The sequence below is a fragment of the Puma concolor genome, chromosome B2 (genome assembly GCF_028749965.1).
Source record: "Puma concolor isolate L17-30 chromosome B2, mPumCon1.1.hap2, whole genome shotgun sequence".
In the NCBI taxonomy this organism is placed as follows: Eukaryota; Metazoa; Chordata; class Mammalia; order Carnivora; family Felidae; genus Puma; species Puma concolor.
Genome location: NC_141671.1, coordinates 81,005,990 through 81,023,628, shown reverse-complemented (window position 1 = coordinate 81,023,628; position 17,639 = coordinate 81,005,990). Strand labels below are relative to the sequence as shown.

The window sequence follows — 17,639 nt, the reverse complement described above, 5'->3', positions numbered from 1 at the left end:
TCCTGTTGTGTAGGTTCCCTTTTCATTTTGTTTAGTTTCCTTTGCCATGCAGAAGCTTTTTAGTTTATGTAGTTCCACTAGTTTATTTTTGCTTTTATGGTCTTTGCTTTTGGTGTCAAAAAATCATTGCCAAGACTGATGTCTAGGAGCTTACTTCAATGTTTTCTTGTAGATGTTTTATGGTTTCAGCTCTTAACGTTCAGTTCTTCAGTCCATTTGAGATAATATTTGGGTATGGTATGGGGGTAGGGCAGGCTTCCTTCCTTCCTTCCTTCCTTCCTTCCTTCCTTCCTTCCTTCCTTCCTTCCCTCCCTCCCTCCCTCCCTCCCTCCCTCTCCCTTCCTTTTGAAGTATAATGGACAGTGTTAATAAGGTGTACAACATACTGTTTCAACAATTCTACATATACTCAATACTCACCACAATAAGTATAATTAACCAAACTTATTGCAGTATTATTGACTATATTACCTGAGCTGTACTTTTCATCTCCATGACTTATTTGTAACTGAAAGTTTGTACCTCTTCATCTCCTTCATTTATTTTATCCATTGCCCAGCCTGCCTCCCCTCTGGCAAACCATCAGTTTGTTTTCTGTATTTAAGAATCTGTTTTCTTATTTGTTCATTTGCTTTGTTTGTTATTTATTTGCTGTTTCAAGTTTTTATTTAAATTCCAGTTAGTTAGCATATAGTGTAATATTAGTTTCAGGAGTAGAATTTAGTGATTCATCACTTACTTATAATACCCAGTATTAAAAGTATTACAAGTGCCCTTCTTAATATCCATCACCCATTTAGAGTCCACATATACTTGAAATCATATGGTGTGTGTCTTTCTCTGTCTGGCATACTTACCCTCTGAGTCCATCCATGTTGTCTCAAATGACATGTTTTAAAATATTTTTTTAAATTTTAGGAGCACCTGGGTGGCTCAGCTGGTTAAGCATCCAACTCTTGACTTCAGCATGGGTCATGATCTCATGGTTTGTGAGATTGAGCCCCACATTGGACCCTGTGCTGGTGGCATGGAGCCTGCTTGAGATTCTCTCTCTCTGCCCCTCCCCTGCTTGCACACTCTCTCTCTCAAAATAAATAAACATTAAAAAAATTTTTTTTAAATTTTTTAACTTTTATTTATTTTTGAGACAGAGAGAGACAGAGTATGAACAGGGGAGGGGCAGAGAGAGAGGGAGACACAGAATCTGAAATGGGCTCCAGGCTCTGAGCTGTCAGCACAGAGCCCGACGCGGGGCTCGAACTCATGGACTGTGAGATCATGACCTGAGCCGAAGTCGGACGCTTAACTGACTGAGCCACCCAGGTGCCCCTAAAAATTTTTTTATTTTAAAATTATTTTAGGCATATAGAAAAGTTCAAAAATATTGCAGAATATTCCTGTATATCTCTCACATTGTTTTCCCATATTGTCAACATCAGGAAATAAATGTTGGTACAATACTATGAACTTAACCAAATTACTTATTCTAATTTTGACGATTTCCCCACTTTTTCTCCTCTAGGATTCCACATTGCTTTTAATTTTCATGTCTCCTTAATCAAATCTGTGACAATACTTCGTTTTTGTTTTTCATGATCTTGACACTTGTTGGTCAATACTGGTTTGATATTTTATAGAATGTCCCTTAGTTTGATCCTTTTCGTGTTTTTTGGCAGGAACACCATGGAAGTGATATTGTGTCCTCAGTGAGCATGTTCGGGAAGCAAGGAGGGACATGTTGATAAATCTTAATACTGTGATGTTAGGTTTGGTTACTTTGTTGGGTTTCCCTAAAGTTGCTATATTTTCTTTGGATTTAGTAAGTGTTTTCTGGGGAGAGAAACTTTGAGACTAGGCAAATATCAGATTTCTCATCATACTCTCATCTTCTAGTTCTAATATCTTTCAGTGGCTTTGGCCTACAATAATCATCACTATTGTGTTTTTCAATTTTGATGTGGTGCATATTTCAAATAATGGTGAATTTCAATTTCCCTCATTTTTTCAATGTATCAATGGGGATTTTACTCTAAAGAAGAACTGTCCCCTCTTCTCATATGTTTATTTTTATTAGTAAGGATTTAAGAATATTTTAGTTTGTAGGTTATAATCCAGCTCTGTCATTTTATGTTGCTATTTTGACTTTGGTTATTGAGAACTTCTTCAGTTTGGCTTCTGTGTCTTTTTTTTTTTTTGTTTATTTATTTTGAGAGAAAGAAAGAGCATGAGCAGGGGAGAGATAGATAGGGGAAGAGATAATCACAAGCAGGCCCTGCACTGTCAGCACAGAGTCCGACACAGTGCTGAAACTCATGAACCCATCAGATCATGATCTGAGCTGAAACCAAGAGTCTGACGCTTAACCGACTAAGCCACCCAGGGGCCCCTATGTCTTTTTGACATTCTCATTATTTTTCTGCACTTTTTACTTTCTAGTTCTATAAGGTGTTCCAGGATCTTCTTATATTTTCCCTCTCTCAGTCCGGGGATCAGCCATTTCTACAAGGACCCCAGTGTTTATTTGTGTTTGTGTGTGGTGAATGATAGAAAAATCTAGATTCTTGGTCTAGTTATTGCTGCTTAGTGTCATTACAGCCCTCTCAGTTGGCAGAGTTAGGAATGTATCATATACTAACATGTACCTATACACACATTTATATTTATTTCTTTATCCATCTGTGAATATATTAAAAGCTATGAATTCCTGCTAATACGTCTGATTCTAATACAGCATAGTGTTAATTCTAGCTTTTCCCCTTTGCTTATATGTAACTCTTTGTACAGTGAGAAAGCTGCATCTCCTTATCTTTAACGTTTGTTTGTTAAATCCTACTATACATACAACATTTTCAGAATTACTAACCCATACCCTTGTGAGTAAGAAGTTTACTAGCTCAAGGACTGTATTTGTGTACAGTTCTTTCAATCTGTAACCCTATGAAATATAGTCAAAATACTGTTTTTTGAAGTTAGTTTAAGTCAGTTTTCATCCCCATCCCCCTTAATGTCAGATGTTATTCATTTGTAATACAGTTATTTTTATTCCATTTTGGGTTCCCTCAACATTCTGATTGATTTTGATTGTTTACTTACTTGTTTATTTATTTGTTGTATGAAACATTATCATGGTTATAATAGTCATGATTTACAAAAAGATATTCTCATGGAATTTCCCTTCATTCACCCTAATAACCTGTCCCCTAAAGGAAACAATCTCCTGAGTGTCTGTTTTAGCTTTCCTGAAATCCTTTTGCACAAACGAACAGATACCTGAATATTTTCTAATACTTTTTTTTTCTTACATTAAGAATAACATACTCTCCTTTTGTACTTTTCTCTTTTTTTTGCTAAACAGTAAGTATATCTTAGAAATTGCTCCCTATCAGTAAATAAAGATCTTCCTCATTATTTCTTACAGCTGCATATTACTCCATTGTGTGGATTACCATAACTACCGTGCTGTGTATTTAGGCTGTTCCAATACTTTGCATACCAATAGTGTGTAATGAATAGCCTTGTATATCGTACTTTTCAATTTTTGGACGCATGTCTTCAAGGCAGATTGTTAGAAGAGAGATTACCCAGTCAAAAGCTAAGTACATATGTGATTTTGTTAGATTTCGCCAAGTTTCCTTCCAGAAGCATTGCCGTAGTCTTTTTTTTAGTTTGCTTTTTCAGCAACAGGTTATGAGACCTTTTGTTTTTACCAGCCTATCCAAGAGAATGTATTCTCCATATGTTTCAATTTTTGGCGATCTGATAGGTGAGAAATGGTATCTTAGGGCTGTTTTAATATATATTTCTCTGATTATGAGTAAGTTTGAATATTTTAATATATTTTTTTTAATGTTTGTTTATTTTTGAGAGTGAGAGAAAGAGAGAGCACAAGCAGGGGAGGGGTAGAGAGGGAGGGAGACACAAAATCCCAAGCAGGCTCCAGGCTCTGAGTTGTCGGCACAGAGCCCAACACGGGGCTTCAACTCGTGAACTACGAGATCATGACTTGAACCGAAGTCGGACGCTCAACCGACTGAGCCACCCAGGCACCCTGTATATTTTTATATATTCTTAATGTCCTTTTTGTGTGTGTTTGTATTTTTATTTATTTTTCTCATTTTTTTCATCAGGTTTTTGGCCCTTTTCCCCTTCAGTTTTTGAGAGTTTTTAGTAATAGAATTATTCATTTCTTTCCTGTGGTGTATGTTGCAAATGTTTTCTCAAAGTTTGTCGGGTATCTTTTGACTTTACTTATGCTAGTTTTGCCCTGATAGTTGGTTAAAAATTTTATATAGTATGATTTACCAATATTTTCTTTTGTCATATTAAGATTAAAGGGGAATTTACCCATGTTTGTTTTCCTTCTAACACTTACAAGGTTTTTCTCCACTTCCTGCAGTCTCACCTTTAATAAATCAAGTGTTTGTGTGTATAGATCTCTTTCCAGAATCTGTTATATTCCACTGGTCCACTTGCCCGCTCTACGCTAATACCACGTTTTTGTTATTGGAGCCAGTCTTCTTACTCTGTTCTTTTTTTTTAGGGAAATCTTTTATATTTTTGTTCTTTTGCTTTCCCATGTCTATTTTGTAATGACCTTAACAAGTTTCTCAGAAGGATTCTGTCAGGATTATTAACATTGCATTAAGTATATTCAACATTGGGATTTCCTATCCATTAACATGATAAATTATTTCACTTCATTAATATGGGGCTTTCCTTCTCCTTTTTGCATTTTTGTTCATGAGAGAAATGGACCTATACATTTTCTTTCTTATATTATCACCATTGCATTTTTTAAAGCAAATAACTTTATTTTTAGAACGGTTTTATGTTTACAAAAAATTGAGCAGAAAATACAGAGAGTTCCCATATATCCTCTCTTTCCTAGCACATAGTTTTTTCTGTTATTATCACCTCGCTGCTAGGTTTTTAGGTGAACATAAGTTTTTCACTTATTTGAGTAAATACCAAGGAATATGATGCTGGATCATATGGTAAGAAAATGTTTAGTTTTATAGAAAACTACCAAACTGTTCTTCAGAGTGGCTATACTGTTTTGTATTCCCACTGGCAATACATGACAGCTCTTGTTCCACATTCTCACTAACATTTGGCAGTATCAGTATTTGGATTTTGGTCATTCTAATAGGTAGAGAGTGGTAGCTTATTTGAATTTTCATTTCCCTAATAACTTGTGATGTTCAGCATCTTTTTGTATGCTTACTTGCCATATATATCTTCAGCAAGGTGTCTGGGTCTTTGGCCTTTTTTAAATTAGGTTGCCTATTTTCTTATTGTTGAGATTTAAGAGCTCTTTAATATTTCAGGTAGCAGTTCTTTTTCAGATATGTCTTGCAAATATTTTTTTCCTAGTCTATGGCTTATCTTCTCATTCTCTCTTGATCAACATTGCATTTTCATGTGTGAGTGCCAGTTATGCTGACTTGGTAAAATACAAATATATTCCTTTTTCTATTTTCTGGAAAAATGTGTATAATTAGAATTAATTTTCCCTTAAATACTTGGTAGAATTTGGTGAAGAATCCATCTAGATCTTTTGCTTTCTTTGTAGAGATCACTAAAAAATTTTTACAGTAAGACAACTGAGATATTCTATTTTTTCTTGTGTCAGTTTTATTAGTACATTGTATTTTTCTAAAAGTTTTTCTAGCCTCAGTTTTCAGACTTGTTGGTGTAAAAGTTTTTATAATATCCTCTTATTCTTTGGTATATGTAGCTGTGTTCTTTGTGTTGTCATTGATAGTGATTATTTGTGCTTTATTTGTCAGTTCCATTAGGGATTTATCAATTCAACCTTTTTTTTTTTTTAGAAGAAATAGTTTCTTTAAATCTTTTTAATCCTGTCTAATGTACGTTTTCTATTCGTGAATTTCTGCTTATTATTTTCTTCTATTTTCCTTAAGTTTAATTTAGTGCTATTTTTCTAATTTCTTAAGGTGGTTGAATTTTGGCATATACATTTGGGTTATAAATTTCTGTCTAAGTTGGATTTAGCTATACAAGTTTTTTTTTTCTTTTTTTTAATGTTTATTTATTTTGAGAAAGAGTGAGTGTATGTATGCGTGCAAGTGGGATAGAGAGGCAGAGAGAGAGAGAATCCCAAGCAGGTTCCCTGTTGTCAGTGCAGTTTCCAGTGGGAGGATCCATGAGATCATGACTTGAGCTGAAATCAAGAATTGGAGGCTTAACCAACTGAGCTAACCAGGCGCCCCTCTCATAAGTTTTGATATATTCTTATTTTGTTATCTAGTTAAAAATATTTAATAATTTCCTCTGGATTTCCTTTCTGTCCTATAGATTATTTATTGATGTATTTCTGTCATTTTAGACATGAGGATTTTCTGGTTATTTTTATGTTCTTGACTTCTAACTGACATCTTGTGTTTAGAGACTGTAATGGAAGTTATTTTTTTAAATTTGCATTATGGTCCAGCATATTGCCAGTTTTTATACAGTTTCTGTGTATGCATATTCTGTGATCCATGCATGTGATCCATGCAACTGTTGGATGGTGTCCTATATGTTTTTGTTAGTGGTGTTGCTGAGTTCTTCTATATTATTGTTTTAATAGTTTTTTTTTTTATGTTTGTTTATTTTGAGAGTGAGATAGAGAGTGTGAGTGGGGGATGGGCAGAGAGAGAGAGAGAGAGAGAGAGAATCCAATGCAGGCTCCACATTGCAGGGCTCAATCCCATGAACCATGAGGTCATGACTTGAGCTGAAATCAAGAGTTGGACACTCAGCTGACTGAGCCACACAGGTGCCTTGAGTTATTCTATATTCTTACTGCTTTTGTGCTCTGTTTTTTTCCCATCATTTACTGAGAGAGGAAAGTTTAAATTCTGACTGTGATTGTGGATTTCTTTAATTTCATCATGTACACTGTTAATTGTTTTACATATTTTGTAGCTAGGTTATTAAATGCATATAAATTTCTTGACAAATTGAACTGTTATTATTCTGAGGTATCTTGCTTTACCTCAGTAATATTTTTTACCTTGACTTTTTTCTGGTGATAAAATAGTTACAAGTATATTTATTCTCTGAATACTGGTAGGTCAACATTTCTTCTTATATCCTTTTGCAAAATGATGCAGCTTTCTGTTGTTTGCTTCAGTATTTATCCTTCCCCAGTCTTATTTATTATTTCTTTTATTTATTTTACTTAATGTATATTTCACTTAGTCAAACATCATTTTCAGGTAACTTATTTCTGTTGACATGCAGATTCTTTTTTTTTTTTTTTTTTAATGTTTATTTATTTTGGGAGAGAGAGAGCATGCATGTGCAAGTGGAGGATGGGCAGAGAGAGGGAGAGAGAGAGAGAATCCGAAGCAGGCTTCACACTGTCAGCACAGAGCCTGATACAGGGCTCAATTCCATAACCCTTCTCATCTTTCTTTCCAGGACAGGTATTTGTTAATATTTGTATTTGGGAAGTTGAAGCAAAATGAACATGAGCCAAAATTAAGAGTCAGCCCACTCCACTGACTGAGCCACCCCGGCGACCCAGATTCTTTATATAAACGTGGTACTGGTGGTGTGGTGGTGGTTGGCTTTTTTGTTTTGTTTTGTTTTATTTTGTTTTTGTTTTTGTTTTTTTAAACAAAAGTCTAGAGCATTTGTTAAGCCTGTACTAAGGTTTAGAAAATAAACCAGAATAGAAAAGTGTAGGCTATGAAAAGTCTCTAAAGATAATAATAAACTTACTCATTGGCTCATCCAAGTTTTTTTGGGGCCTAACGGCATATGCTACTTTTATTTACATCCTACAAGGAGTCTTAGAGAATAATTGAGGTCTTCTCAGTAATATGCATTTTCTCAAATGCAAAAGGCCACTATTGATACCATATTAAGTGCATTTGCATTCTCTATTTTCCTACTAGTAGATACATTGGATGCTGTTTCTGTAAGATGTAGGATATATTAATCAGTGTTAAAGATACTGTAAATTTTTTCAGGATATTTTGTTACAGATGAAAAATATATCAGGGGGTATTGTAATTAGGGCTTGTAGACAGAACTGCTAATTTTGAGTTACTTAGCTTACATATTTTAAAATGATTCCTTTTTTAACTTTTAATTTGAAGCAATTATAGACTCAGTTTCCTTTTAAAGCAGGTTTTTTTGTTTGTTTTGTTTTGTTTTTTTTACATCTGATATAGATATAGCATTAGGTTATGGTGAATTTGTTTCTTTTAAATAATGTTCATTCTGTTACCTGACAAGTTTTATTTTTCCTTTATGTGAGAAACTTTTCTGGAAATAACTTCTCATCTTTCTTTCCAGGACAAGTATTTGTTAATATTTGTATTTGGGGAGTTGAAGCAAAATGAACATTAGTCTTGCCTAGGTTTACTTTTTCAAAAACTCTAATGGGTACATCTCATTCCTCCAGCCCCCCACTTCCCCTGTCTTATTGCTACTTTCCAAAAACATCCCCTTTGATAGCCACACTATAGAAATATTTAGTTACAAGCAAATATTTTAGGAGTTGTTAGCATTTGTATAAGGGTTATGTTGATGTTCATATAACTTAAGGGCAAAGCAATTTTCTGGTACTGAATGAGTCAGAGTTTCTATTTTAACATATAAATGTGAATGCACATGTGAGTGCTCAATTAATGCCTTACTCTGGGGATTTAAAATGTGTGATTGCTGTATTATACACAAGTACTCTATCACCAAAAAATGGTGCCTATTATTTGACAATAACTATGTATACAATTGGGCAAAATAATTTTCTGAGAGGTACAATGGTTAAAGAAATACCCCATCTTAAAATGTCTCAAAGTGTTCATTGTTTTGCACATAGCAGGCCTTTAGATTATGGTACATATTAAAACCCACTCATCTGGTGGTGGTAATATAATCTGTGGTAAGTAATAATAGGTACATGAATGAAAAAAGAACAGTATTTAAAAAGTGAAACACATATATATGCTACATAATTGATACATTAGAGAAATCTCCTGTTTAAGGAAAGGTAGCTAGCTGTAAGATAGGCAATTTGGAGGAAGGGAGACACCCTAAATGGTATATTGGCAAGCTTCCTGAAATGCGTATACATAGTAATTAGATGCATATTGATTTTTAAATGTCAGCCAGCTTTTACTCTCTTCTTTCTCTAACATCTATTTGTATGAACAGTGACTATTCTTACTTCTGAAGGGGGTTTATTAAGGTTTTTGTGAACATTTGTTATATAGGAAATAAATTACCACTGCTATATATAACTAACATTAAATTTGTGATACTGGCAATGATTTGTGAGGAATTTAATTCCTTATATGTTAATTGATGGCAGAGACATTTCTGATGCTTTCTACTTGTATTCAGTGAACAAATCCCTTTAGTCGTGTTTATGACCTTCAACAACCTGCTAAAATGAATTACTACAAGTATCACTTATATTCTAAACTTAAGTAGCTTTTTGCTAACTTGGTTTAATCAGGATTGTGTTCATCATCTAGTAACATTCTTTTAGTAACCTTTAATGCTTTCTGGGCCTTTAAAGAATGTCAAGGAGCAGAGGATATTCCTGGGAGATTAAATATCTACCTTATTTCATGAAGTCTAAGGTACTTTGAGAGTATCCTTTTTTAGCCTTCCTAGACTGAGTCAATGGAAGTTAACTGCAAAACCATCTCACAGCTGTCACCTGGTGACAATGATTATAAGACACCACAGAATATCAGAGGCATCCAATGTTCAGAGAAGTTAAAATATGAAGAAATGCATATCTTGGAATTAAGTAGGATTTTTGAAGTCACTAATGATAAATTTAAAAGGATGGTGGGGCGCCTGGGTGGTGCAGTCAGTTAAGCGTCCGACTTCAGCCAGGTCACGATCTCGCGGTCCGTGAGTTCGAGCCCCACGTCGGGCTCTGGGCTGATGGCTCAGAGCCTGGAGCCTGTTTCTGATTCTGTGTCTCCCTCTCTCTCTGCCCCTCCCCCGTTCATGCTCTGTCTCTCTCTGTCCCAAAAATAAATAAAACGTTGAAAAAAAAAATTAAAAGGATGGTTATGATAGGGGCGCCTGGGTGGCTCAGCTGGCTGAGTTTCCAACTCTTGATTTCAGCTCAGGTCATGATCCCAGGATTGTGGGATTGAGCCCCATGTCGGGCTCTGCACTGAGCATGGAGCCTGCTTAAGACTGACTCTCTCTCTCTCTCTCTCTCTCTCTCTCTCTCCCCCCTCCCCCTCTCTCTGTCTCCCTTTGCTCCTCTCCTTGGTTCACTCTCTTTAAAATTAAAAAAGAAAAAAAAAAGAGTGGTTATGATAATCTTGTGTTCTGGTTTTTTATGATTAGACCAATATAGTACACTGAGAATTTTCCATTTGATAATTTGGAGTTTGCAGTCTTTTGTTCACTTTAGAATACTACTCAGTGTTTTATTCTCAGATTCATGCAGTAGAATATACAGTCATCCTTGAGATAATTGTTTTGCCTGCTGCCATAAAAGGCTATTAACTTTAATTACCTAGACTCTGAGGAGATGTATTTTGGCCTAGTTGCTTTGAGCAAGGAGTACAGGCGAGTTTTTTTTTCATATTCTTTATGTATAGTAACGTTAAAACTGGAATTGTGTCCATTTACTCACAGTGTCCATTGAGAAAAGATATAAAAGAAAAAGGAAATACTCACAAGAATGTTTAATTATACTCTTCTCATACCCTGTGCCACTGCACACTCCCCAAACACAGTTCTAATGATTGTGGTTCTTCATTCACAATGTTTAATACAGTCAGGAATGATGGGTCTCTTTGAAGTAGAAATAGGAAGGAAAGGATGATGCAGGGAAGGTAACCTTTAGTTATTTATTTTTTTACTCTCTATATGGTTTGCTTTTTATTTTCATATGCATTTATTTTTTTATAAGAATAATTACATCTTATAAAAATATGATTCCATACTGCTTATAAAATAAAGAAATGACATTTGACATTCTTGGTCTATTCCAAACATCATTTGACTTTTCATCTTCAACTAAATTATCCCTCATTGTAGCCATACTTGTCCACTTTTTGTCTCACATCTTCTGCATTTTCAGGGCTTTGTTTAAATTTATCCCTTTGCCGTATCTACCCTTTAAGACTAAACTAAATGCCAACTATTTGAACTTTTCCAGCTCCCTCCATAGGAAGTACCTCTTACATCACTACTTTGCAGTGGCAAATACATCTATGTAGCACTTATCAGAGACCACCTTTTGGAAGGGTTATTTATTTATGTGTCTAGTTTTCCTGTTAGAATTTTGGGACTGAATTATTTAGGTTTGTATTATCTCCTGTAGTACATGGTATAGATAGTGTTTCTTGAATTGAATCCTTATAGAATTTTAACTACATACTTTACTTATTTTCACTTTTTTCCAGAGACATCGTGTAGTAATTTTCAAGAATTACTAAATGTCATACTGTTCTACTTCTGAAGTTTCCATTCTCAGCCTTTACCACTATTTTCTGAAATACAAGAATTATTGTTGAATCGTTATATTGTATACCTGAAACTAATGTAACATTGTATGTTAATTATACTTGGATAAACAAACAAAAATAAAGTACCCTCCTGTGATAATCTGTTTCCAAATTAGTTAAAAAAAAAAAAAAAGAATTATTCCTTCGCTAGTTACTATCCCATAGTGCAAAAGACCAGAATAATTGCAAAGATATTAAATTTTCATGTTACTTATCTGTTATACAAATTTTGTTGGTTATATAAGCTTCTTATATAGGGAAGAGTATTTTCAAAATAATGTGGGTTTTTTGTTTTTGTTTTTGTTTTTTTGTAGGTTACTTCCTCAGAACGTTGGCCTGCTCTATGTTGGAGGTTATGAAAGACCCTTTGCCCAAATCAAGGTATGATTGTTCGTTTTCCAGTATACTTTTCTTAGGTGTAGTTCACTTGTCCAGAACCCACCAGGCACCTGCCGATAACTATCAACATACTAAAATTATGAATGTGAATTACTGTTTTTGCATATTTCTGCTGAAGAAGTAATTCAGTTTTTCAAAGAATTGATTATTTTAATATTCTTGCCCATGGTAGAGTTAAATTTGGCCAAAGCAGTATTTAAAGTGTGTAATTTGATAAATTTTGAACTTCTTAACACTTGTGAAACCATTGCTGTAGTCAACATAAGGAACATATCCATCACCCCTAAAAGTTTCCTTGTGCCTCTTTGAAATTCCTCACTCCTGCCCTTCTTTTTTCCCTTCCAGTCTCCAGGCAACCACTGATTTGATTTGTGTCATCATAGACTAATTTGCATTTTCTAGAATTTTATATAAATGGAATTATACAGTATTTCTCCTGTCCCTCTCTCCTCCTTTTCCTCTCTCAGCCTCTTTGACGCAGCATAATTATTTTGAGATTCATCCATGTTGTTGCACTTACAAATAGCTCATTCTTTTTATTGTTACAGTAGTATTCCATTGTATGGTAATAGCACAGTTTCTTTATCCTTTCACCTGTGGATGGACATTTGGTTGTTTCTACTTTTTGGCTGCTCTGAGCATTTGTATACAAGTCTCTGTGTGGATATATACTTTTCATTTCTCTTGGGTAAATGCCTAAGATGAGAATGGCTGGATTAAATGGCGGTTGTATATTTAATATTTAAGAAATAACCCAAGTGTTTTCCCACCAGTAGGGTGTGAGATTTCCTTGCAATGGCCGTTTTAGTCATTCTTATGGTTACAGGGTGGTATTTCACTACAGTTTTATTTTGCATTTCTGTCATGGCTACTAATGTTGAGCATCTTCCCATGTGCTTGTTTGTCATCTGTACATCTCTAGTGAAGTGCATGTTCAAATCTTGCCATTTTTTAAATTGGGTTGTTTTTCTCTTTTTTTACTGTTGAGTTATGAGCATTCTTATATCTTCTGGATATAAGTCCTTTATCAGATTTAAGATTTGCAGCTTTTCCCCCAGCTATGGCTTGTCTTTTCATTCTCTTAAACAGGCTTCTCAAAGAGCAGAGTTCTTAATGTTAATGTTTATAAGTTTTTCCCCATGGCTCATGCTTTTGGTACTGATCTAAGAAATGTTTGCCTAACCAGAGTTACAAAGATTTTTCTCCTTTGTATTCTGGAATCATTACGGTTTTAGATTTTACATTTAGATGTAATATCTATTTGCGTTAATTTTAATATAAGATTCAAAGTTCAAGGTATAGAGGAATGTCGAACCCCCCATCTTTTTGGCACGTGGATATCCAGTTATTCCAAAACCATTTTTTAAAAAACTGTTCTTGCCACCACTGAATTGTCTTTGCATCTTTGTTGAAAATCAATTGACTATGTGTGTGCGAATCTATTTCTGGACTCTATTCTGTTCCATTGATTTTCGTGTCTACCCCACCGCCAATACCACACTATCTTGATTATTGTGTCTCTATAATAAGTCATGGAGACAGGTAGGGTAAATCCTCCAACCTTGTTCTTTTCCAAAGTTGTTTGACTAATTAGGTTCCTTTAATTTCCATACAAATTTTAAAATGCCAAATTCTCTAAAAATGCCCACTAGAATTTTAACTTGTATCATGTTAAATCTATAGATCAATTTGATGTGAAATGATATGTTAACAATACTGAATCTTTTAATTCGTGAAGACCACATATTTCTCCATTTATTTAAATCTTTAATATTACTCAACAGTATTTTGTTTTATTAAATTGAACTTTTTCATTTTTCATAGATTTATCCACAAATATTTTATATTTGTGGTGTTATAAAAGTGTTTTTTTAACATTTTTATAAAAAATTTTTTGCATAATTTTTGTTTACAATTAATGCAGGAAAAAAGGGGTTTTTTTTAGTTGAAATATTATTAACATACAATCGTATGTTCATTTCAGGTGTACAATATAATTATTCACCTGTGGTGTACATTACTCAATGCTTATCACAATAAGTGTACTCTTAGTCCCTTTTATCTATTTCACTCCTTCCATCCCCATTCCCCCACCTCGCATCTGGCAACCACCAGTTTGTTCTCTGTATTTAAGAGTCTGGGTTTTTGTTTGTTTCTTTTTTTTTCTTTGTTTATTCATTTGTTTCTTAAATTCCACATAAGAATAAAATCATTTGGTATTTGTCTTTCTGTGACTTACTTCACTTAGCAAAATATCTTCTAGGTCTATCCATGTTGTTGCAGATGGCAGTGGCAAGATCTCATTCATTTTATGGCTGAGTAATATTCCAGTGTGTGTGTGTGTGTGTGTGTGTGTGTGTGTGTGTGTGTGGTGTATGTGTGTATACACCACATTTTCTTTATCCATTCATTTGTTGATAGGCACTTGGTTGCTTTCATAATGCTGTGATAAACATAGGGATGTATATATCTTTTCGAATTAGTGTTTTTATTTTCTTTGGGTAAATACCCAGTAGTAAAATTACTGGATCATATGGTAATTCTGCTTTTAAATTTTTGAGGAACTTCCACAGTTTTCCATAGTGACTGTATCAGTTTGCATTTTTGCCAACAGTGAAAGGTTGCCTTTTTGTTTTGTTGATGGTTTCCTTAGTGTGCAAAAGCTTGTTATTTTGCTGTAATCCCTCTCAAAATACCAACAGAATTTTTTATAGAACTAGAAAAAATATTACTAAAATTTGTATGGAATCACAAAAGACCCCAAATAGCCAAAGCAATCTAGAGAAATTTAACAAAGCTGGAAATATCACAATCCCAGATTTTAAGATATACTACAAAGCTGTAGTAATCAAAACAGGATACTACTGGTACAAAAGTAGACACAGATCAGTGGAACAGAATAGAGAGCCTGGAAATAAACCCATGCTTATATGATCAATTTAATACAGAAGAGACAAGAATATACAATGGGAAAAGACAAGTCTCTTCAACAGATGTGTTGGGAAAACTGGACAACTACATGTGGAATAATGAAACTGAACCACTTTCTTCCACCCGACACACAAAAAAAACTCAAAATGGATTAAAGGCCTAAATGTGAGGCCTGAAACCATAAAACTCCTGGAAGAAAATAGAGGCAGTAATTGCTTTGACATTGACCATGGAGATATTTTTTATTTCAATTTCTGATTGTTCATTGCTAGTATATAAAAAGATTTTTATGTGTTTACTTTAAATCCTGCAGTTTTACTATACTCAATTATTCTAGTCCTTTTTTGCATATTCATAGGATTTTCTACATAAATGATTATGCCATCTACTATAAAAGACAGTTTTCCTTCTTTCTTTCTGATCTGGATGCTTTTTACTGCTTTTTCTTGCCTTACTACATTGACTAAAGCCTACACACAGAGTTGAATAGAAATGGTGAGAACAGACCTCCATGCCTTATTTATGATCTTTGAGGGAAAGTGCTCAATCTTTCATCAAACATTGTTTTTATAGTAATATTACTTAAGGGTTGAATCCTAGAGTCCATCTAAGCTTTCATGTAAGAAGTGGAATAATGTTATGAACTTTAAAGTAGTAATATAAAGGACAGTTTGAGATCATTCTTTCTTGTTATTATAACTTTTTGTTAATATTTTCTTATAGGCCAATAAAATTTGTTTTATGTTTTTTGTTTAGTTTTCTGATTTTTCCTCACATTTGTGTCTTGGCTCCATGAGTTGTTTCTTGTTCCAGTTGAGGGGTATGAGTTCAAATTCCTTTCTACCTGTGTAAATAACATATATTTTTATGCTTTGAAAAACAAGGATTTTTGAGAAAAGACTGAGCCTGAATAGAGGACATAAAAAATATTTAATGTTGAGGTTTAGTAACATTATTGGACTTTCTTAATGAAAAATCTTATTTTGGTTAGCATAGCATCAGCACCTCTTTAAATACTTCCACTCATTTAATTTAAATAAAAACACTCTCAAAAGTTCATCATCAGGATCTTAACTTGTGGACCCTCTTGAACTTTTATTCTTTCTTAAGTAATGACAAGCATTCAGGTACATTTGTTTTCTTCTATTTTTAATGTCCCTGGAACATGAGTTGGCAAGAGTTTCTTCATAAACCTCTCTCACTATCCTGTTCACCGAATTCAATAGAATTGCCAGGAATCCTAATAAGTTTCTGCAGGAACATTTTGAAAGCCTAATTTTTTTCTGTCCATTGGTTTGGAAAATCCTGTTTTTCCTTATTAGAACTGAAATAGCTAAAAAGTGAGAGGCTTGTATTATATATTTAGGGAGGGGTAGAATTTGTGTGTGTGTTACATGTTTCAAAAACATAGTTTAATATATGTATGAGGTTAATTCCTCCGTCACTCACCTGATTTATTAACATAACATTTTCTTTATCCAGGCCTTTCCTAACAAGCTCAGTGACAGAGGTCAATCCTTTGTCAACCCTTTATGCCTAGATAATCAACTCAAAAGAAAAGGGCCTATTATTGTAGGGCACCTTTATCCTTTGATGTTGCTGTCAGAAAGGTTTCTCTCATAAACCGTGAAAGGATTTCTTATCTTTATTAATTATTCAAGTTCCTTCATAATTCTTATGGTGTCTTTAAAAATGCTATATAGATCCTCACCTAATTAGAATATTTATAAGTTAACTGGAAAACAATAAAAAAATCATAGTTTAAATGACTGAGATTAGACTAGAAATTTAAGGTTCATTTCCTCCCTTACCTTGCACCTGATTCTTTGGACATGAAATACTAATACTTGTTAGATTCATTTCTCTCTCATTAAATAAACTAAGTGTAATGATACAGTGTTGTGTGGCATAGATATCAGATAAACCTTTAATAAATGGAAACTGGTTTGCTTTCCTTAAGAGCAGATTAGTTGAATTTTTTTGGTAAATAAGCTAGGAAACTGTTCACTTGAATATTTAGGAAAAAGAATTATTCACTAACATCACAGATCTAAGTTTTGAGTGGCTTGGTGTTAGAGGCTCTTTTTATTAGATACATTTTACAGTTGTATTTCTAAAAAGCAGCTCCATTTTATAAAGATGAAAGAGAGAAAAATAAAAACACAAAAAGGATAATAGATATTTGGACCAATGTTAAATGACTTCAGAAATTGCTGTAGCATGACAAGAGATACCTGCACTATTAATGTATAACATAAGTCATTACAACCATTCTCACACACATACACACCCTTCCATTATTACCCATCTTTTAGTTCTAGTTTCTTAGCCAAGTCCTAGATAAAGACACAAATATATACAAACATGTGACTTCATTATAGTCTTAGACTAATACATCTTCATACTAGTTTCAGGTTTTACTGTTTTTAGGGGACGTTTTTCCAACTTAACCTTTATTTCTTAACAACTTCTGTAAGTCATCAGGAACATTCTTTTCTCAAACAACCTCAGTCCTTGTGTAGATAAGTTTCACCCAAGGCAGTGACTCTCTTTTCAGATCATTAATCGCTTTCAGAATCCTATGAAAGCTGTGGACCCTCTCTCTAGAAAAATGTACATACACGCACTTCTATTTATAAGTTCAGAGAGTTCATGGACTCTATTGAAGGTTATTTAGGGACCTCAAATTAAGAACCCTAAAAAGTGAATAAAATATGTTTTCCCAGATTTTTCAATTAACCAAAAAGGTATTGAAAGCATATACATTTAAGTTTTTAGGGGAAGTTTGTCATCTTGATTTTTTTTTTT

At 33.9% G+C, this 17,639-nt stretch overlaps 1 protein-coding gene across 2 annotated transcripts in view; it reads left to right on the top strand.

Annotated features, from left to right (window-relative positions):
* Nucleotides 1–17,639, top strand: part of RNGTT (RNA guanylyltransferase and 5'-phosphatase) — a 314,047-nt gene that overhangs the window by 249,148 nt on the left and 47,260 nt on the right. For both annotated transcript variants that reach the window (XM_025925311.2, XM_086707399.1), the window contains exon 14: nucleotides 11,816–11,882. In XM_025925311.2, the coding sequence (XP_025781096.1) occupies nucleotides 11,816–11,882 (67 nt within the window). The remainder of the gene's footprint in view (nucleotides 1–11,815; nucleotides 11,883–17,639) is intronic.